Here is a 23,483-nt window from a genome sequence, read left to right as displayed (position 1 = left end):
ATGAAGCTGTGAAGCTGCCATTCAAACTTTTAACCTTTGAGTTTGATATATATATAAAAAACTTATTTGCAATATTAAACAAAATTTACCTGCATAATTATCACTGCTTTCTTATTATTAATCTAGCAGAGAGCTTAACCTTTGGGAGTTTACAGGGAAATATCAACAAGTGTGCTTTCTGTAATCTCATTTAATGGCCTATCAATTAGGCAAATGAGTTTATAACACTGAAATTAGCCAAGTGATACCCAAGGGAAATTTACAGACTGACCCTCTCAAAGGTCTTTCAGGCCCATAAGTCACAACTTAAGAAAAGCACAAAATGATAATGCACAAAATAGGAGACTACCAATTCTGATGCAATAATACATTATGTTTAACTGCACAGTCAACATCAAATTTTAATTTTGCACAACAGGTAACACCGACGAAGGTAAAAAGCATAAGGCTTCAGGCCCATCAAAGTTCAAGTTTATACTTAGAAAGTGCCAGAATGAGAAAAATAAAAATTTCACACAAAATTGCATAAAATTCAATAATAAATGATAACCCAATTGACCTGGCTTTCTAATTTGAACTGCCTGCCAATCCTAAAAATCATAAGTACTCATAAGTTAATAATAATAATAAGTTTTCTTTTCATAATGTTTGCAGTAGCACTGCAAAAAGATGTTCGTCAATTTTGATGTAACATTTCATAAAAAATTACAGAATAATTTGCTTTTCCAACTCAGGCTGCATTTTAGTCCTGTGTTTCTTTTTTGAAAGTTTGACAGTCATAAGTAACACGGTTTTCCCATAATGGTCATCATGGCAGCAGCACCAAAAATTGTGTTCTCTTCTATTTTGATGCAACATTACATATCAGCAGTGCCCAAAATAGGCGTTTCTTCAAATTTTGATGCAATATTACATAATGTTTAACAGCATAATGTCCATCAAATGTTATTAATAAAATATTAGTAACATGGACATTCAGAAAACGTGACAAGCAAAGGTCTTCAGGATCATAGAACTTCAAAGTCACAACTTGAAAATGCCAAATGTGAAAAATTAAATTTTCACAAAAAACTGTTTAACTGCCAGAAAAAAAAAACCAAACAGACTGCATTGCCTACTGAAGCTGTATTTTAGTCCCATGTTTCTTTCCTGTAAGTTGGAGAACAGTAAGTGACATGATTTTCCTTAAATGGTCATCATGGGAGCAGTGCCCAAAATAGGGGTTTCTTCAAATTTGGATGCAATATTACATAATGTTTAACAGCATAATGACCAACAATTTTTAATTGTAAAATATTAAAATTTATAATTAAACATATAATTAAACATTAAATTTAATCCAGTCACATAACAGGGGCTGAACTGCCTCATGGTCCCTTGGCTAAAATTGAGGATTTTAACTTCTTTTTATTATATTCATTCAGAAAATGTGAATAGCAAAGGTCTTCAGGCCCATGGATCTTCAAAGTCATATCTTGAAAATGCCAAAACGTAAACAAGACAGCACTGTTCTGAAATGGGTTTATTTCCATTTTTCACACTTTTTTAACATAAAACAAAATAAACACTTTACTGCCATTTTTATATGACCACCTAAGAAAATTGATGAGATGGAAAAAGTATCAATAGAACAGTGTTAAAAGACCAATTTCCTACATTCTGAGATTCTGAACATAGTGGATGATTGAATCTGACAAACTGCAATGATATGAGTTTATTTCCATTTTTGACACTTTATTACGTAAAACATAATAACAAGTTTACCAATATTTTTACATAATCAACTAACAATGTTGTAAAGATGCAGGAAATATCAAACAAACACTTTTAGGCATCTTATTAGTTAAATAATGAGACTGTTAACATGCCTAATAATTGAATCTGAGGAAATGTGAAAAAGCAGTATAACTTTTAAAATAATGGCACGATTATGCTGATTTTCGAACTCAACCTGTGTTTTAGTAAGATTGACCACTCCTGTGAGTATAATGACAATTGGTCAATCTGTTTTTCTTATATTGTGTTATCAATATTGCATATATGTTGAAAAAAGTGAAAAAACAGCATAACTTCCCTAAAAATGGACCGATCATGCTGATTTTCGAACTTGACCTGCGTATTATGAATATTCATCAGTTTTGTAAGTTTCAAGCCCAAAAGTAAAATTATTTTCCACTTATTGTGTTAACGGTGCTGCATATATGCTGAAAAAAGTGAAAAAACAGCATAAATTCCCTACAAGTCACCCGATCATGCTGATTTTCAAACTTGACCTGCGTATTATGAATATTCATCAATTCTGTAAGTTTCAAGTTTTAATAAAAAACAGTTTTCCACTTATCGTGTTATCGGTGAAAGCGCATGGCGACGACGGCGACGACAGCGACGGCGACAACAGACGCAGATGACGGCTATATGTACAGACACATCTGTGTCTGTACATAAAAATGTAAAATAAGTGTTGGTTTTATAAAATTGATTAATTAATTAATTATTAAAATTGATTGATTAAATTTTTTCAAAGACCAACAATCTTGTCAGCCAGTAGAATGTGGGATATCTGTCCCTTTAGCTCAAACACTATCACATTTGTCAAACAATCAGTTGTCTTACCACAGCAGGTAGAATGTGGGATATCTGTCCCGTTAGCTCAAACACTATCACATTTATCAAATAATCAGTTGTCTTACCACAGCAGGTAGAATGTGGGATATCTGTCCTGTTAGCTCAAACACTATCACATATATCAAACAATCAGTTGTCTTACCACAGCAGGTAGAATGTGGGATATCTGTCCCGTTAGCTCAAACACTATCACATTTATCAAACAATCAGTTGTCTTACCACAGCAGGTAGAATGTGGGATATCTGTCCCGTTAGCTCAAACACTATCACATATATCAAACAATCAGTTGTCTTACCACAGCAGGTAGAATGTGGGATATCTGTCCCGTTAGCTCAAACACTATCACATTTATCAAACAATCAGTTGTCTTACCACAGCAGGTAGAATGTGGGATATCTGTCCCGTTAGCTCAAACACTATCACATATATCAAACAATCAGTTGTCTTACCACAGCAGGTAGAATGTGGGATATCTGTCCCGTTAGCTCAAACACTATCACATTTATCAAACAATCAGTTGTCTTACCACAGCAGGTAGAATGTGGGATATCTGTCCCGTTAGCTCAAACACTATCACATTTATCAAACAATCAGTTGTCTTACCACAGCAGGTAGAATGTGGGATATCTGTCCTGTTAGCTCAAACACTATCACAGAGGTGGAAATGGTGTGGGTTACACTTCCTGCCAAGGCAGCAGCTCCTACACAAATGATAAACACACACCTCATGATTATGAAAGCAAAAATACATTGAAACAAGCATACCACTGACATTTTTTCCAATGCGATATCAGCCAGCCTAAAGAGCAATAGCTGCTGCATAAAGATACATGTACAGCTGGTTTATTAATAAATAATGAACCGAAAAACTCAGTTTGGAATAATAATAATAATATTCATTTTTCCCCTAATATTTAAAATAACTGACACACTAGACCAAGTGATCAATTTTCATACCTGTAGTTACTATCATGGGTTTGTAGAGGACTCTAATATGAATCTTAACAGATAGAGAGTACTGCTGAGTTAAATGATATTACCTACTACAGCATATCCTCCAGGGACTATAGGAGACACCTGCTCTCCCATCATGACTTCACTGGGATACCATGTAGTCATACACTCCAAGCCCGTAGCCAGGGGGGGTTCGGGGGGTTCGAAAGAACCACCCTTTTTGCTGGGAAAAGGTCCACTCTGGGTAAAATTTGATCTAGGTACATAAAGTTTTTAAAGAAAAAGGTCCACTTTCTCAGAAAAAGAACCCCCCTTTTGACATTGCTGGCTACGGGCCTGCACTCACCTACTACAGCTTATCCTCCAGGGACTATAGGAGACACCTGCTCTCCCATCATGACTTCACTGGGATACCATGTAGTCATACACTCACCTACTACAGCATATCCTCCAGGGACTATAGGAGACACCTGCTCTCCCATCCTGACTACATTGGACTTCTCATCAGTAAGTTAACTGAAATTACATTTAACTTCTAGGTGAGTTAACTGAAAGGACAGGTGCACTATCAAGAGTTGTGGAAAGAGATGAATTTATCTGATAACTGAAAATACAATGGACTTGTCAGTGAGTTGATTGAACATAATCTCTGTACATTTTGAGGTATCTATTACTAATAGAGAAAAGGGGTGTTTGGTAAGTTGTGTTGGTAAATCGGACAAACTAGTAATTTGTTTGCTTCATTTGAGATAACCCTTGCCTACTGTAAATTGTTTCCAGAAAACATACCATTTCAGCTGTATACTGCCCCAGCCCCAGGGGAAAGGATAACACCCTCACCCCCCATGATACATACCATTTCAGCTGTATACTGCCCCAGCCCCAGGGGAAAGGATAACACCCTCACCCCCATGATACATAGCATTCCAGCTGTATACTGCCCCAGCCCCAGGGGAAAGGATAACACCCTCACCCCCATGATACATACCATTCCAGCTGTATACTGCCCCAGCCCCAGGGGAAAGGATAACACCCTCACCCCTTATGATACGTACCATTTCAGCTGTATACTGCCCCAGCCCCAGGGGAAAGGATAACACCCTCACCCCCCATGATACGTACCATTCCAGCTGTATACTGCCCCAGCCCCAGGGGAAAGGATAACACCCTCACCCCCCATGATACGTACCATTCCAGCTGTATACTGCCCCAGCCCCAGGGGAAAGGATAACACCCTCACCCCCCATGATACGTACCATTCCAGCTGTATACTGCCCCAGCCCCAGGGGAAAGGATAACACCCTCAACCCCATGATACGTACCATTCCAGCTGTATACTGCCCCAGCCCCAGGGGAAAGGATAACACCCTCACCCCCCATGATACGTACCATTCCAGCTGTATACTGCCCCAGCCCCAGGGGAAAGGATAACACCCTCACCCCCCATGATACGTACCATTCCAGCTGTATACTGCCCCAGCCCCAGGGGAAAGGATAACACCCTCACCCCCCATGATACGTACCATTCCAGCTGTATACTGCCCCAGCCCCAGGGGAAAGGATAGAGTGGATATCAAAAATGTTACATGTATCACAGTTGGATAGATGAATCGACTGAAATAAATAAAACACATCATATTTACAACACATTATATCACACAAAAAATGGGAATAAACTGAATGCTAATAAAAGGTATCTTCACTATGTCCTTTTCACATAATTATCCCAAACATTTCCTTATGTGATAACAATCATAAAAACATTTACTGTTAGCAACAATGGAACGATTGCTTGCTCATCTATATTAACATGCTTCACTGTGTTGTAAGCGAAATACAAGTGTAATCATCCTATAAATGCTTGAAGCAGCTCTACAACCACTTGTGGTCTATTGTATGTGCCATACATGTGCAAATCAGTTGCACCGTCATATAATTACTCTCTTGTAAGTCACATACAGTGGATGACTCCTGTTGTAACTGGTACTTACTTGTACTATACACCGTCATATAATTACTCTCTTGTAAGTCACATACAGTGGATGACTCCTGTTGTAACTGGTACTTACTTGTACTATACACCGTCATATAATTACTCTCTTGTAAGTCACATACAGTGGATGACTCCTGTTGTAACTGCTACTTACTTGTACTATACACCGTCATATAATTACTCTCTTGTAAGTCACATACAGTGGATGACTCCTGTTGTAACTGGTACTTACTTCTTCTGGAGAAAGGAGGACAATTTCCTCTGTTTTCGTATAAAGTGGATAATTTTCCTGTGGAAATAAATGAACAGAGCACCGCCAAACCCACACACCAATCTGTAAAAGGAAAGAAAAGGTACCATCTGACAATAATTTTAACCTGATGCATCATTTACCTATAGAAAACATACTCCCTTTTATATAAACTGCACTGTAAGCACAGTTCTTATTTGTTAAGAACTGCTTTGAAATTATTCAAAGCTTGTGATTCCTCATATAATCCAATCACAGTGACACAGATATTAACATATCAAGCAAATGACATGTTCTACAACTCAGACACTATAGGCTCAGCTAAAATGAATGTCACAATAATAAAACAGACAAATGATGAAAACTAAATGTGCAATCACCTCATCCCTCCTGTGAATTGCTTATTTAAGCGACTGACCCTTTTCCAGTGACTTGCCCTTTTACTAAATCACCCTCCCAGTACATAACTCTTCCAATGACACGCCTTCAAATTGGCTCCGCCTTCTCCAGCGTTGTCATTTCCCTGGAGTGAACTGTGTCTTTAGCATTAGGCTGCGAAGCCGCGAGATCCCGCTACGGCCATTATTATGGTTTTATAATGATTTAATTTGGCAAGTTTTTTCGATAGTATCACACGGTAGAAAATGAGTGGATACACTGTACAAGTATGTTAAATACATGTAGATGTAAAGATCGACTATCGCCATGATTTTGAGATCATACTTAAGGTCCAACATTTTTCTCGAGTGAACGTTTAATTTTTATTATTTCTCTGTGTGTGTGTGTTTCCTACATATTTGGAAACAATTCAACTGATAAAGTTACGACTTACTGTAGAAAATCTCTGGTTCTGGGTCCGGGATGGTGTCAACTAATGACGTTTTTCGGTTAAAAAAAAAGAAAATTGAACAAAATTGTACTAAAACTAAACTATTTTTTGTTTATTTGAACACGTTGATTACAAAAGCTACTGTACATGTAGTAAAGAAATCAGTCACTGTAAAATTATTGTACAATTACTATGCACAGTACATGTACAACCTAAGGCGTTTTAAAACAATATTTTGTGTACATATACTGTACATGTGAAATACACCCTTTAACAGTGTTTGAGAGAGAGAGAGAGAGAGAGAGAGAGAGAGAGAGAATAGTACTCACAGAGAGAAAAAGAGAGGGAGATATTGAGGGGGAAAGGGAGAGAGTAAGATAAAGGGAGAGAAACGGAGAGAGAAGGGGTGGAGAAGAACCAAACTTGCAGGCTACTTTCCTCTGGTAACGTGTATGTCGTTTTTTATTCTTTTTTTTAATATCCCAGTTTTATTACTGAAGACTACGCACAGTTTACCCTCATCCTGTATTTCTCAATTAAACCAATGAAACTCCAGATCTCCCCACAATTGAATGCAAACCTTCACCAAAATGTAAATGGTAATGAAGCATAAGAGAACACAAGATCGAGAGCCTGTTTAATTTGTAATCATTTCTTTCCTTCCTTTGAACCACCCTTATCAAATTTTGTGAAAACTGTTTTACAATAATGTTTATAAATGCTGTGCTAATCGTTGTATCATCTTGTCACCTGCTAAGTGAGCGGTATAAATCGAGAGTCAAATTCTGGAAACTAGCATGATATAATTAAGAAAGAATATGGGTGTCGGACAGGGGCAGACCCTGGATTTTTGAGAGAGGGGGGGGGGTCCGCGGATGCAACGCCGACGCCCCCCCCCTCCTTTGGACTGTGGTCCGGGGCCCGCTGAAGGGACCGGAAAAATTTTGGTATTTTAGAGGGCGAACGGTGCCATTTGGTACGGTTGATAACTGTGATTCAGCTTGTCAAAATTCTAATTTCAAGAGAGGACCATTGGTTTGATGTTTTCCAGAAATCGAAGGGGGTCAGGAACCACTTGACACCCCCTAAATCCGCTACTGTTTACCGTACCACTTTGCCGAGTTTTTACAGGTTATTCGTCCTGGGGCGGAGGGGGGGGGGGGTATTCCCTTTCACAGGCCACAAGGCACCCAAATGTCAGGTGGCAATCTTACGTGATCGTTTTTTTTAGGAATGACAAGCCTCCGATAAGAAGCCGACTCTCGGCCTCCGTGGAGTGTTTTGGGGGCAAACGGTGCCGTTTGGTACGGTTGAGAACTATGAATCAGCTGACCAAAATTCTAATTTCAAGAGAGATTACCGAGAGATCACTGATAGTGATAAGGGCGACGTGACTTTTGAAAAAAAAAACTTGCTGAGAAGTATGACATTCATGCCGCTATGCCGGATTACCTATTGATTTCATTTGAGTTTGATCTGTGGCGTAGCTGGTAAAGGATAAAGAACAAAAACCATCCCCGCCTAAGCATATTTGCCAAACAATTTTACAAAGAAGACACCATTTTTGTCTCCTGAACGCATTATACAGGTGGTTAGACAGGGGTAGATCTAGGATTTGAAGGGGGTGTCAGTGTCTTTTACAAATGACAGGCCTCGGATTCGAAGCCGACCCTCAGCCTCCTTGTGGTGGGGCTGGGGGACCACTGAAGGGCCCCAAAATATTTTGGTGTTTTGAATGCCAAACGGTGCCTTTTGGAACGGTTAAGAACTATAAATCAGCTACTTAAAATTCTAATTTTAAAAGGGTAATATTTAGTGTGATTTTTTTTTCAGAACCCGAAGGAGGGGGGGGGGGGGGTCAGGACCCCACTGAACCCCCCTCCCTAAATCCGTCCCTGAGTAAGACAATCTTATTATTCTAATCCAAACATATCTATTAACACACGGTAGGGAGACAAAAAGAATACGCAGTCGATGTACTGGGTATTTATGTGCATGTTTACACACAAAATAACAAACAGCTTCAACTTAATACATTTCAGGTTGATAAATGCACTTTTAGGCTTTATATTTTCTACAGATCATCAAATATGTATTTTTTATTTATGCGAGTATTAAGTTTGTTTTTTATTATTATTTTATATAAATTCCCCGTATCTGTGTTGTTTACTGGAAACTAAATTTTGAAGAAGTTAAAATAAGAGGTTTCAGTGTTTATAAAGCAGAGGCAAACGCTCTACTCTCTCTCTGAAGATATCTGGGAATTGAGGCTACTTTAGATATTGGGCAAATGACACATTGGTACCCAGATATAGAGTTTATTGGAATAAGATATTCTCTTAGACTGCATTTGAATTACCTTTTATAGCAACTGTATCACGGTGAACATATGTTATGTTTTTGGAGGCTAGTGGTCTCTCTGAGGATTCTTTTTTATCAAAATACGTTTTAGCACTGTGATCTGGGCAGCAATTTTGACTATAATGTTGTATTGAAGTGTTATAATTTTCAGTGGCTGACATCTGGAACCCTCCCTTTCTTTAAATAATAAAATTTGCTTTTATAAAGTATCATAAAAGAAAGGCGAAATAAAGGCCTATATTTTAAAGATACAAGTAAGACAACTTGAATAAGAAATTAGTTTATTTGCAAATTAGTTTTCAAAGGTGACACACACCTTTGAAAACGGGTAGTGTGGTCTGATATACCGGTTAATTCAGGAACCTTATGTGCCGAGTCTGGTAGTTGGGTAGGCCTGATAAATATCTGTGGTGCTGTCTTCTTTCAGGGAATATATATTAACATAAAGTGCTTATTAAAACTTTCTACATATATACAGTGTTCTTGTAAATATAATTGAATACAATACTTCATATAAAAACATCCACCTTGAATAATATCAAAATAATAAATGGACTTATATGTATACACTAGTAAAATTATCAAACTATACTTTACAAACTATTCTTTTACATATTAAAACACCTTCCCACGTATTTGTAGTGTTGCCATCTTTAAGGGGATATATTTACATAAATTACATGGTGTTGACATTACCAGAAGAATATATTTACATAAAATACATATGGATGCTTTTTAACATATATACAGTGCTTTTTACAAATTTTTGTTTGTGGGAATGAACTAAAGGAGTAATTTATAAGCTAGTTTAAACAGATGGGTATAATAGCATATACAGGATCACATGTGGCAATGTAAAAGGTGCAGTGTACCAGTTTCTACTGGTTTTACACCTTGTACATAAAAAAATGGTCATAAACACTAGTGTGTCTTTGATATCCCTCAATGTTGGTGAGACAATAACTTGTTGATGGTATTATAAAAGTGGAACACAAACAGAGGTTGTAGGGGTTCTAGATCTACTGTAAGACAAATCAACATTGAAGTCCCCTAACAGGATTGATGGTTTCATGGTCCACTGGGTTTTGCTTAAAAATTTCTGTCATCTTCCTGTTAAAAGTTAGGGTCACAGTTGATGCTGAACTGCAAATATGAACGTCTTCCTCACTGTAGTTTAACAGCAAGCTTGTTCAAAATCAGTAAATACAAAGAGTCACTTTATTTGTCTGATGTCAATATATGTGGCAATACACCATATGTTCTTAGTCCACGGTGACCCAAATAGCATAAACAATCTTGACACATACTGTCAAATACTGTACACATAGTTTTAATGTTCTCCAATAGGGTTTTCACCTGTAGCAGGTGTGGGGGGAGCTGTCATTCCTATCACCAACGGCTCTTCACAAGAAGGTCGGCCACCTCCATGTTTCTGTATTTCATCCTCTACATCCTGATAGCTGACTTCTAGTTCATTTACTAGATGCCCAAGACCGGAATTTTTGAATGCAGCTTTCAGATATATAATTGGTCCTTTTTTAGGACTGGTTGCAAGCAGTACTTTGAAGAAATTTCTGCAAGCGTCTTGAGGATTTCTCTGTGCATCATTTTTAAGTTTTGTTGTCTCCTCATCTGGTATTACATTAAACTGATACAGGTAATCTAAAGTTCTTTCTATATGCATCGAAAGTTCCTCAGCAAAGTCAACCACTTTCTCTCTCAGTCTGTTGTACTCCATTTCACTCAGAAGTCCTTTCTAGAAGAGAAATATAATAGGTCACATTTATTTACAACTTCTATTCATTCAAACCATGAGGTTGTGTAAACAACTTACAATTCACTTAATAATCCCAAACAGCCAACCCATTGTCTTATACATTTAGTTCTAGCTTTTATTTTTTCACTTAGAATATGAAGAAATACATGGTCAATTTTAAATTTAAAAGACTGGTTACTTTATTTGACTTTATTTTAGACCATAGTATCAATTACCTTGACTTCATTAATCAAATCTTGTGGAATGTCTTGCTGTCCTTCTCTGTGGCATTCTTTTAACTTTAACAACACACTGATGAAAGATGCAATGGAACCCTCAACTTGAGACAACAAAGAAGACACAACATCAGGAGGACATGGGATTTCATCTGAAATGTCATACATCTCCTTTACTTGGTTCCATACATCATTTTGAGAAAGTGTCTCATTCAGTCGTTTTTTCACACTTGGAGGGACATGTTTATGAAATGACGCTGTCACATCTTTCTCTTTCATGCTTGTCATTGATTCCTTTTCTGAGTAATTGTGGTAATTCTGCTGAACATTGAATGTAATGTGCATGTTGCCTGTATTAGTGGGGATCTGTCTTAGAACCCCAGCAATCCCATGTGTCACTGCCGTAGGTAAACTTTCTAACTGATTATCCCCATGGACCTGGTTAAGAGCTTGGTTTCCCATTCTTCTGGTGGACTGAGGATCAGTGACACCCTGGTCTTGATCCTCAGCAGCCAGAGGGTCCTGTTGTGAGGGTAAAGGTGGGAAGTCATGGCCTGATTTCCTTGTTTGAAAGTGGTCACCACCTTGTTCCTGCAGGTGGTGGTCAGTGACTGGCCCCTGAGGTAGTCTGCTATGTTGGGATTGTCCTTCATGATGACAGCGCTGATTTGTTCCTGTTGACTTACCAGGTAGTGTCTGAGATTGGAAATTGCCTTGTTGCAACAACTGCTTGCCAAAGGTAGGTTGTGATGATGGTTGGTTTTGTTGGTATTCTCCTTGAACAACCAGGTTGGGCTGTAAAGATGTCTCCAATAATGTTGACCTTTGCCACTGGTTGCCCACATCAGCCTGGTTTAGAACTTGGCCTCTCTTTGTTTTGATGCTGTGAGGGTCAGTGACATTAGTAACGGCTTGGTCTCGATCCCCAGCAGCCATATGGTCCTGTATTGCAGAAAAACTTGGGATTCACAAACTAAATTAACACAATGTGTCTGTAAATTATAATTAACATCATTAAAAAGTAGCTGTATATGCTTCAACCTGCTTTTAAAATTGATATTTAACATTGCTTTGAATACTACTGTAACTTCTCCAACTTACTCCTGATAGCTGGAACCACTGTGGTGAGGTGTCATCGAAGTTCTGTTTATTAAGAGGCAAAACAACATCACCCAGGAGCACATTGTGGCCAAATGTGACACTGTGCCAGACTGACACCCACAGGGTTCTTCTTTCCAGCTCATTCTTATTGATGATGTACTGAAACAGGATAGTGGGTGACTGTCAGCAGATACACCACAACATGTACATTAATTAAAAAACAATTTATTGATGCATTGAATTGCTCACCATGAATGCTTAGCCTTGCACCAACTAAAAGAACAGTATTTTCTTTACTTTCTTTACAGTTTATGCTGAAACTTACATGCAGCAATTCATCAAATGTTGGATTCAATGTATTCTTCTTTATCTTTGTTTTTCTCTTCCCACCTCTTGATTTATCTGGCAAGAGGTAGGTCTTGACATAGCTGCAACCCAGAGATACTTTAAAATATTACGATCATAAATAAAACAGTGTAAAAATTAGGTGAATGAATTAAGTTCAACACATTTGGATAACACCATGAATTTTGTTTTTGTTGAGATAAGCTACAAATGGCATGTTTTGCTTTCACATGGTATTAAGATCTCAAATTATGCCGTATCTTGCAAAAAACACAGCAAAAAAAAAAAAAAAAAAAACTCACGGATCAGATCTATTCTTCTTCACATCAGCTGGAGCAAGGTCTTGGCATCTGTAAATATGTATAATCAGCCAACCTTTTCTGTAGTCATACTTCATACTGAGCAGGATTTTTCCAAACACAGGGATATTGCTGAAGTGATCCTCCTCTGCATTTCTGCAAGGTCCAGAAACACTTCCTTGGCTTCTCTTAAAGAAGAGAAATGAAAAGGTTGCTATCAAATGTTCAGACAAAAAGCAGGAAACAATGATGCAAAAAATATGTTATTTTGTTAGTATTAAAGCAATAACAGCAAAATAAACACCAAAATTTAATTACGCTCAGTTACTAGGTAAAATGGATATTTGGAATATGGAATTAGCATAAGGCTTCAGGCCCATGAGTGTTTATGTCCACACAATGAAAACACCAGATGAGAAAAAAATGAACAATGTTGGCATAAATTCATGAAAAACCAGATATGCAGACCTATTATCATAATACCAAGGCCAGTCAATTGTTTTGAGAGCAGGACTTGAACCTCAATGTGCCAAGTCTCCACTCTAAGGCCTATATGGCAACATCAAGATTTAAAACATGTACCATTAAAATAGGTCACAAGCTTGGACTCGGGACATGTGTATGAGAAGAGCTGGAGGTAATGGTGCATGCGTTACATAATAAAAGTTGGTTTGATTAAGAAAAAAAAAAAAAAAAACAATTATGGATGGATTGGAAGGTTGTTGGTGAGGTGGAGCCAGGAAAATTATGTGGTATTAGGCAGCGAATAAAAAAATTTGGTCAGTGAAGAGACTGGAAATTTTATTTTCCCAACTAACTGGCAACCCCGTAGTATCATTAAAGGTCAGTCAAAAAAAGAAAAAAGCAGTCAGTCAAAAACTGGTGATATTTTAAACATACATGCATCTAGGGAGATAGTCTTTGTACAAACAATGGTATATAAATCATAAACAAGGCAGCAAAGCTGTCAAATGTACAGACAAAAAAAAAAAAAGAAAAAAAAAAAGATGAAAAATAGGTCATTTTGTCAATTTTGATGCAATAATAAATAATGCTTATAATAGCACAGTCAGTCAACACTGATTTTTAATCATGCACAACAGGTAAAATGGCCAATAACAGGAGCAGATCAAGAGATATTTTCTGACAGTAATCCAAGGTATCTTTGTTGAGCCATCCTCCATTTTGATGGTCTTCCAACAGAAACCCGTTAATATAAACTTTAAAGTCTGACTGTCTTCCAGGAGACCCAGAAGATGGTCTCAATCCACCCCTTCAATAAGATTACAGTTTCAGGACCATGAGAGTTAAAATTCACATGATGAAAGTCCCAATATATGAAAAATGATGACAGTGCATAAAATAATATTACAGTGCGTTTAAAGACATAAATACCAATACAACTGCTTATGTGGAAATACTGAAAATGTGCAGAGCCTCAGGTGGATGGGAGTTAAAAGTCACATCTTAAAAATGCCAGTGTTGGAGAAAAAATTCAATAGAAACAACAAAAATATAATCCCAATGAAGCTGTTATTCACTGCTTCCTTATTATGGACACTATGTTATCTAGCAGAGAGCTTAACAGGGAAATATCAACAAGTGTGCTTTATGAAATTTCAATAAATGGCTACTTAATTAGGTAAATGAGTTTATAGCACTGAAATTAGCCTTGTGAATACCCAAGGGGAATAAACAGACTGACCACACAAATTTGTCTATCAAAGGTCTTCAGGCACATAAGTCACACCTTAAGAAAAGCAGAAAACAATAATGCACAAAAACAGGAGACTGCCCAATTCTGATGCAATAATACATTATGTTTAACTGCACAGTCAACATAAAATTGTAATTATGCACAACAGGTAACGCTGATGAAAGTAAAAGCATAAGGCTCCAGGCCCATCAGAGTTCAAGTTTTCAATTAGAAAGTGCCAGAATGAGAAAAATGAAAATTTCACAAAAAATGCATAAATTTAATAAAAATGATAACCCAATGGACCTGGCTTTCTAATTTGAACTGCATGCCAATCCTAAAAATCATACTTATAAGTTAAATATAATAATAAGTAACACAGTTTTCTTTTCATAATGTTTGCAGTAGCAGTGCAAAAAGATTACTGTCAATTTTGATGTAACATTGCATAATAAATTATTGAATAATTATCACCAATTTTTGATTATTGACTATAAATAGCATGGACATGTAGAAAATTTGATTACCATTAGGCTTCATGTCCATGGGAGCTCAGAGTCCCACAATGAATATGCCAAAAAGATAATGAATATTTCACTAAGTGTATAACTTCCAGAAAAAGAAGCCAATTAGACTGCTTTTCCAACTCGGGCTGCATTTTAGTCCTGTGTTTCTTTTTGAAAGTTTGACAGTAATAAGTAACACGGTTTTCCCATAATGGTCATCATGGCAGCAGCACCAAATATTGTGTTTTCTTCTATTTTGATGCAACATTACATAATGCTTAACAGCATAATGACCATCAATTTTTAATGATAAAATATACGTGTCATGGATTTTCAGAAAATGTGACTAGCAAGGGTCTTCAAGCCCGTGGAGGTTCTAAGTCGCACCTTGAAAATGTCAGTAAGTGAAAAATTAAATTTTCACAAAAAACTGTTAAATTGCCAGAAAAATTTACCAAACAGACTGCATTGCCTACTGAAGCTGTATGTTAGACCCATGTTTCTTTCATGTAAGTTTGAGCATAGTAAGTTACATGATTTCCCTTAAATGGTCATCATAGGAGCAGTGCCCAAAATAGGGTTTTCTTCAAATTTTAATGCAACATTACATAATGTTTAACAGCATAGTGACCATCAATTTTTAATTATAAAATATTAGTATCACGTATATTCAGAAAATGTGACTAGCAAAGGTCTTGAGGTCCATGGAACTTCAAAGTCACATCTTGAAAATGCCAAAATGTAAACATGACAGCACTGTTCTGAAATGGGTTTATTTCCATTTTAACACTTTTTTAACATAAAACAAAATAAACATTTTATTGCCATTTTTATATGACCAACTGAGAAAATTGATGAGATGGGGAAAGTATCAATAGAACAGTGTTAAATATCCAATTTCCTCCATTCTGAGATTCTGAACATAGTGGATGATTGAATCTGACAAACTGCAATGATATGAGTTTATTTTCATTTTTGACACTTTATTACACAATACATAATAACAAGTTTACCATCATTTTTACATAATCAACTAACAATGTTGTAAAGATGCAGGAAATACCAAACAAACACTTTTACGTATCTTATTAGTTCAATAATGAGACTGTTAACATGCCTAAGAATTGAATCTGAGGAAATGTGAAAAAAACAGTTTAACTTCTAAAATAATGGCCCAATTATGTTGATTTTCGCACTCAACCTGCATTTTAGCAGGATTGACAACTCCTGTGAGTATAATGACAATTGGCCAATCTGTTTTTCATATATTGTGTTATCAGTGTTGCATATATATTGAAAAAAGTGAAAAACAGCATAACTTCCCTAAAAATGGCCGGATCATGCTGAATTTCGAACTTGACCTGCGTATTATGAATATTCATCAGTTTTGTAAGTTTCAAGCCAAAAAGTAAAATGGTTTTCCACTTATCGTGTTATCGGTGCTGCATATATGCTGAAAAAGTGAAAAAACAGCATAACTTCCCTAAAAATGGCCCGATCATGCTGAATTTCGAACTTGACCTGCGTCTGAGGAAATGTGAAAAAAACAGTATAACTTCTAAAATAATGGCCCAATTATGTTGATTTTCGAACTCAACCTGCATTTTAGCAGGATTGACAACTCCTGTGAGTATAATGACAATTGGCCAATCTGTTTTTCATATATTGTGTTATCAGTGTTGCATATATATTGAAAAAAGTGAAAAACAGCATAACTTCCCTAAAAATGGCCCGATCATGCTGAATTTCGAACTTGACCTGCGTCTGAGGAAATGTGAAAAAAACAGTATAACTTCTAAAATAATGGCCCAATTATGTTGATTTTCGAACTCAACCTGCATTTTAGCAGGATTGACAACTCCTGTGAGTATAATGACAATTGGCCAATCTGTTTTTCATATATTGTGTTATCAGTGTTGCATATATATTGAAAAAAGTGAAAAACAGCATAACTTCCCTAAAAATGGCCCGATCATGCTGAATTTCGAACTTGACCTGCGTATTATGAATATTCATCAGTTTTGTAAGTTTCAAGCCAAAAAGTAAAATGGTTTTCCACTTATCCTGTTATCGGTGCTGCATATATGCTGAAAAAGTGAAAAAACAGCATAACTTCCCTAAAAATTGCCTGATCATGCTGATTTTCGAACTTGACCTGCGGATTATGAATATTCATCAGTTCTGTAATTTTGAATACAAAATGTAAAATGGTATTCCACTTATCGTGTTATCATTGAATGCACGGCGACGGCGACGACAGACGCAGGTGACGGCTATATGTACAGACACATCTGTGTCTGTACATAAAAAAGGCATAACTTCACCAAACTTTAACTGATCAAGCTTATTTTAAAAACTTAATCTGTATTTGAGTAACAGTGATCACTACTGTGAATTTCAAGACAATTGGCCAATCGATTTTCCTTAAAATGTGTTATAGGTGTTGCATATATGCTGAAAAAAAGTGAAAAAAACAGCAAAACTTATAAAAATGCCCTGCTCATGCCAATTTTCGAACTTGACTTGCGTATTATAGATATTCATCAGTTCTGTAAGTTTCAAGCCAAAAAGTAAAGTGTTTTCTTCACTTTTTTGTTTTATCAGGGTTGCATATATGCTGAAAAAAGTGAAAAAACAGCATAACTTCCATAAAAATATTCCTATCATGCTGATTTTCGAACTTGACCTGCATATTATGAATTTTTATCAGTTCTGTAAGTGTCAAGCCAAAAGATAAAATGGTTTTTCAAATATTGTGTTATTGGTGTTTCATAAATGCTGAAAAAAGTGAAAAACAGCATAACTTCCATATAAATGGCCCAATCATGCTGATTTTTGAACTTGATCTGCGTATTATGAATATTCATCAGTTTTATAAGTTTCAAGCCAAAAGATAAAACAGTTTTCCAATTATCCTGTTATCGGTGCTACATAAATGCTGAAAAAAGTGAAAAAAAAACAGCATAACTTCCCTAAAAATGGCCCGATCATGCTGATTTTCGAACTTGACCTGCGTATTATGCATATTCATCAGTTCTGTAAGTTTCAAGTCAAAAGAAAAAACGGTTTACCACTTATCGTGTTATCGGTAAAAGTGCACGGCAACGGCAAAGACGGCAACGACGGCGACATACGCAGGTGATGGCTATATGTACAGACACATCTGTGTCTGTACATAAAAATATATCAAAAATAAAAATGTCCTTCCGTGACACTATTTTATAAGTTTTCCAGATAAAAGTGTCAATAAAATCATAATTAGTCATCAAAACCTAAAATTTCTTTTGGATTCTGGTGTCTTATGGTGTCTGGTTTCAGAAATTATAAGTTTTATAAGTAGGATTCCTTTTTCAAATTTTGAGGTCTGCGGACCAAATACCACGGAATGGCCCTTAAAAACTAGACAAAGCTTGCAAATATACAGACACCAAGAAGCAAGGCAGCAAAACTGTGAAATATTCAGACTACAGAAAAAAGTACACAAAATAATGTTTTGGCCAATTTTGATGCACTGTTACATAATAGCCTAATCACTCTTACCCTCTTGCATAATGCACTACAGGTGAAATACTGGCAACTGATTCAGTTCCATGAGATATAAAAAGGCACTGAAAAAGCCACTATGTGAATAATGAAAATTTCACAAAAAAAAAAAAAAAAAAAAAAAACAAGGCAGCAAAGCTGTCAAATGTACAGACAAAAAACAGGAAATAACTATGCACAAAATAGGCTACTGTCAATTCTGATGCAAAAGTACATTATGTTGAACTGCAAATTCAACATTAAATTTTAATTATGCTCAACAGGTAATACCAATGTAAGGCTTCAGGCCCATGGGAGTTCAAGTTCACACTATGAAAATGTATAACTTCCAGAAAAAGAAGCCAATTAGACTACTTTTCCAACTCAGGCTGCATTTTAGCCCTGTATTTCTTTTTTGAAAGTTTGGCAATCATAAATAACATGGTTTTCCCATAATGGTCATCATGGCAGCAGCACCCAAAATTGTGTTTTCTTCTATTCTGATGCAATATTACATAATGGTTAACAGCATAAAGACCATCAACTTTTGAAAACAAAATAAACGTATCATGGATTTTCAGAAAATGTGACTAGCACAGGTCTTCAAGCATATCTTGTGAAAAATTAAATTTTCACAGAAAAAACTGTTTAACTGGCAGTAAGAATTACCAAACAGACTGCATTGCCTACTGAAGCTGTATTTTAGTCGCATGTTTCTTTCCTGCAAGTTTGAGAACAGTAAGTGACCTGGTTTTTCTTAAATGGTCATCATGGGAGCAGTGCCCAAAATAGTTTTTTTGATGCAATATTACATAACGTTTAACAGCATAATGACCATCAATTTTTAATAATAAAATATTAGTATCATGGATATTCAGAAAATGTGATATGGGAAGGTCTTCAGGCCCATGGAACTTCAAAGTCACAAATTGAAAATGCCAAAATGTAAGCACTGTTCTGAAATGTTTTTTTTTTTAACATAAAACAAAATTAACAGTTTACTGCCATTTTTATATGATCAACTAAGAAAAATATCAATAGAGCAGTGTTAAATAGCCAATTTCTTCCATTCTGAGATTCTGAACATAGTGAATGATTGAATCTGACAAACTGCTATGACATGAGTTTATTTCCACTTTTGAAACTTTATTACACAATACACGATAATAAGCTTACCATTATTTTTACAAAATCAACTAACAATGTTGTAAAGATGCAGGAAATGTCAAACAAACACTTTTACATATCTTATTAGTTAACTAATGAGACTGTTAACATGCCTAAGAATTGCATGTGAGGAAATGTGAAAAAACAGCATAACTTCTAAAATAATGGACCGATTATGCTGATTTTCCAACTCAACCTTCGTTTTAGTAAGATTGGCCACTCCTATGAGTATTATGACAATTGGCCTATCTGTTTTTCACTTATCGTGTTATCAGTGTTGCATATATGCTGAAAAAAGTGAAAAAAACAGCTTAACTTCCATAAAAGTGGTCCAATCATGCTGATTTTCAAACTCGACCTGTGTATTATGAATATTTATCAGTTCTGTAAGTTTCAAGCCAAAGGGTAAAACAGCTTTTCATTTATTGTGTTATCAGTGTTGCAAAAATGCTGAAAAAAAGTGAAAAAATAGCATAAATTCAGTAAAAATGACCCAATCATGCTGATTTTCAAACTTGACCTGCGTATTATGAATATTCATCAGTTCGGTAAGTTTCAAGCCAAAAGGTAAAATGGTTTTCCATTTATGGTGTTATCGGTGCAGTATATATGCTGAAAAAAGAGAAAAAATAGCCTAAATTCACTAAAAATGACACAATCACGCTGATTTTCGAACTTGACCTGAGTATTATAAATATTCATCAGTTCTGTAAGTTTCAAGCCAAAAGGTAAAACGGTTTTCCACTTATCGTGTTATCGGTGCTGCATATATGCTGAAAAAAGTGAAAAAACAGCATAAATTCCCTATAAGTGACCCGATCATGCTGATTTTCGAACTTGATCTGCGTATTATGAATATTCATCAGTTCTGTAAGTTTCAAGCCAAAAGAAAAAACAGTTTTTCACTTATCGTGTTATCGGTAAAAGTGCACGGCGACGACGGCGACAACGGCAACGACGGCGACGGCGACGACAGACGCAGATGACGGCTATATGTACAGACACATCTGTGTCTGTACATAAAAAATATCACCGTAAATGTAAACCGATCATGCTGATTTTCAAAAGCAATCTGCCTCTTTACCAAACTAAGCCACTGATTAAAATTTAAGTAAAACAAAAATGTGATTTGGCAGTTATGGGGCCAATGTCATGTGTTGGACAGCGACAGTCACAACAGACAGAGTGCTCAAAACATATACATGTGTCTGCATATAATTATAATTGTAATTGAACTTTTCTATTTTTTTCCCCTAAATTTCCTTTCACGTAAGTGATCTGCCATTTGTATCAAGAGATGCATTCCATAGTACTGGAAAAGACTTAACATAATATATCCTCAAAACTGTTGATTTGAATGACTATGATTAAATAAATTTACCTATAAATTGGACATATCAATTTTTATACTCACATCATCCTACTTACACCGTTTTTCTTTTCACAATTCCACTAAATACCATGATTTTTTTTACCCTTTTTAAGCATAAATTACATTTGAAATGTGATGTCCGTGCAATGCACGTATACTGCCCGTAATACACTTTCCGTATGGCGTCAGAGCGGAGGTAGACGATGACCCTGCGAAATCTTACTGATTTTAGGCCATTTAAATGTAGACATTATAATCGGCGTAGGCCCAAGCTCTTCACAATTTCAAAAAAAAAAAAAAATATCGTACAGATAATTTCATCGCACGGCGCCCGTGTAAATGTAATCTAGGCTTTAATTGTGTTAAATATTACTGGGTGAAAATTCGAAGGTTCAATCTGACATTGGACCATCCACATATGCCACGTACAACTTAAGACGGACCTCAACTCACCCTTTCACTTACGGTAATTCAGGGGCAGATCCAAGGTTATTTGAAGGAGGAGGGGCGCATATGCCAAGCCACACCACCCTGGCATGGGGTTCAAAGGCCCACTTTAGGCCCCGGAAAATTTTGATACTTTATAGGGCGAATGGTGTCATTTGGTTCTATTTAGAACTATGATTCAGCTAGTCAAAATTCTAATTTCAAGAGGGGAATACTAGTGTGATTTTTTTCAGAAACCAGGATCCCCGTGACCCCTTCCCCACCTAAATCCACTTCTTGTAATTTATGGCTAACACAATGAGGATGGCACATACAGAGAATATTAATAATTCAAGCCTGTCAAATCTGTTGTCGAAATGCCGTTTGTAACTTCAGCCGAGCTGCGTATTTCACACACTATTGTATCTATCTCCTGTATGCTAAAGATGGATTTCTGTGCCTTTTCAACTTCATTTGGATCTGCACCAAGTGCTAGAACAGAAGCACAGGCGATTTCCCACTTCGTGCAGAATTTCTCCATGTCTTGGATCTCATACTTGGCGGAATGCTGTATATAATTCCTGACATTCTTAAGCTGTTGGATGTGGTCAATGAAACCTTGTGTTGTTTGTGGAGAGGAAGGTAACGTGGCATTTTCTTTCGGTGCTGACCATTTCAGGTTGGCTTTGTCTGGGTGAAGTTTTCTTATCAATAACACTAGCAATGTAATGTCAAACGTTTCCACATCTGTATGACCAGAGGCAGGGTACAACAGATTCCACTGAGAAGCATATATGACTTTTGTTTTCTTGAGTTTCTTAAGTTCAATTTTCACATCATGCTTACCAAAAAACTGAAGCACTGCATCTTTATCACTGATGTGCTCACCATTAGTGATGCTAGGCCTAACAACATCCTTGAGGAAGAAAGTTCTAATGACTTTCGTTCCAAGTTCAATAACGAGATAACTCACCCTTGCAAACCTCTGTGTATAAATAGATGACGCATCTGGGGCATTCGCACCTATTAATAGAAAAATATGATAATGATCAATGCTTTTTGTACAAGAATTTTATAAGGAAAGAGAGATAGAACAGTATACTAGTGTGTGTGTGTTTGTGTAAAATATACGGCAACCACCACTGCATTATGGGAGAAATATGTAGTCAGTAAAATGTACTGTCATATGAACAGGGGATACATGCTAGTAACAATATATGCTATTTCTTTATATTGAAGATTTGTAAGTTAAAAGTAAAAAAAATAGAAGTTAAAATAAGAATGCGCGTACTTCTTAGCCTAAGCTAAGCAATACCAAATACAAAATTACCTGGATCACTTGTTTGTACTGCCTGTGCACTATCTGTAAAAATAAGAAGGATTACAAGAATATGCGCATGATGAACCATAATTAGCAATTAATAATATACATGTAATTTAAGTATGAAGAAACTTATTAATAGATATGTGTTGTGAGCAAAAGGTAACCTGCTGTACATTTACCTTCTGCACTGCAGGTAAATTCTCAAAATACGACCAGGGCATAATATTTATTTTTGTCATTAAATGCTTTCCAAATATGCTTGGGCATTTGTTTTTAAATTAAAAGTTAAAACAATTCTAGCAACGTGCATGGCTGGGTAATAAATCTAATATGTGACAGTTTATATGAAAAATGTTCAATTGCAACAGTCTTACCCTCAAACAGACGTTGATGCCCATGTAAAGCTCGTATTGTTGGAATGATTAAAATATAAATTGCATGATTTTGTGGGCGATATTTATACTGTTCTAACAAAGGCGATGTGCAAAATTTGCCAAGGGGAAAAATGCTGATAAGATCTGTAAAGATATCATTTTCGGGGATTATAGAAAATGCCTTTGGGTATTTATCAAGTTACATTATTTTAAAATATATAATGTTTGGTTTATTGGCAACAATTTGAAATATTAATTCTCTTCATGTACATCATAGTACATCACCCAATATGATTAGTTGCATTTACATCAGTTTAAGTATCACCGATTCCAATGACTACATTAC

At 36.2% G+C, this 23,483-nt stretch overlaps 1 protein-coding gene and 1 long non-coding RNA gene across 4 annotated transcripts in view; one reads left to right on the top strand and one right to left on the bottom strand.

The window, feature by feature from the left end:
* LOC147760101 (uncharacterized) overlaps positions 1–23,483 on the top strand; it is a 215,946-nt gene that overhangs the window by 76,851 nt on the left and 115,612 nt on the right. The window lies entirely within an intron of this gene.
* The window catches only part of LOC106181119 (uncharacterized), a 48,620-nt gene that overhangs the window by 23,366 nt on the left and 1,771 nt on the right, over positions 1–23,483 (bottom strand). The window contains exons 3-9 of one of the 3 annotated variants that reach the window (XR_015331026.1): positions 22,770–22,802; positions 22,413–22,462; positions 12,754–12,938; positions 12,432–12,534; positions 12,107–12,265; positions 11,006–11,947; positions 9,330–10,769 (exon numbers count right to left, since the gene is read on the bottom strand). Coding sequence is in view for 1 of the 3 variants with exons in the window: in XM_086995337.1 (XP_086851463.1) it covers positions 10,344–10,769; positions 11,006–11,947; positions 12,107–12,265; positions 12,432–12,534; positions 12,754–12,938; positions 22,413–22,462; positions 22,770–22,802 (1,898 nt within the window). In the remaining 2 variants the exon portion in view is untranslated. Of the gene's footprint in view, positions 1–9,285; positions 10,770–11,005; positions 11,948–12,106; positions 12,266–12,431; positions 12,535–12,753; positions 12,939–22,412; positions 22,463–22,769; positions 22,803–23,483 lie in introns of those variants that run through there. The other 2 variants (XM_086995337.1, XR_015331027.1) reach the window with 2 other exon arrangements.

The sequence above is a fragment of the Lingula anatina genome, chromosome 9 (assembly GCF_051362555.1).
Source record: "Lingula anatina isolate TDL-2025a chromosome 9, LinAna3.0, whole genome shotgun sequence".
Classification (NCBI taxonomy): Eukaryota; Metazoa; Brachiopoda; class Lingulata; order Lingulida; family Lingulidae; genus Lingula; species Lingula anatina.
The sequence above is the reverse complement of the archived record's forward strand: the minus strand, read 5'-3'. Positions and strand labels throughout refer to the sequence as shown.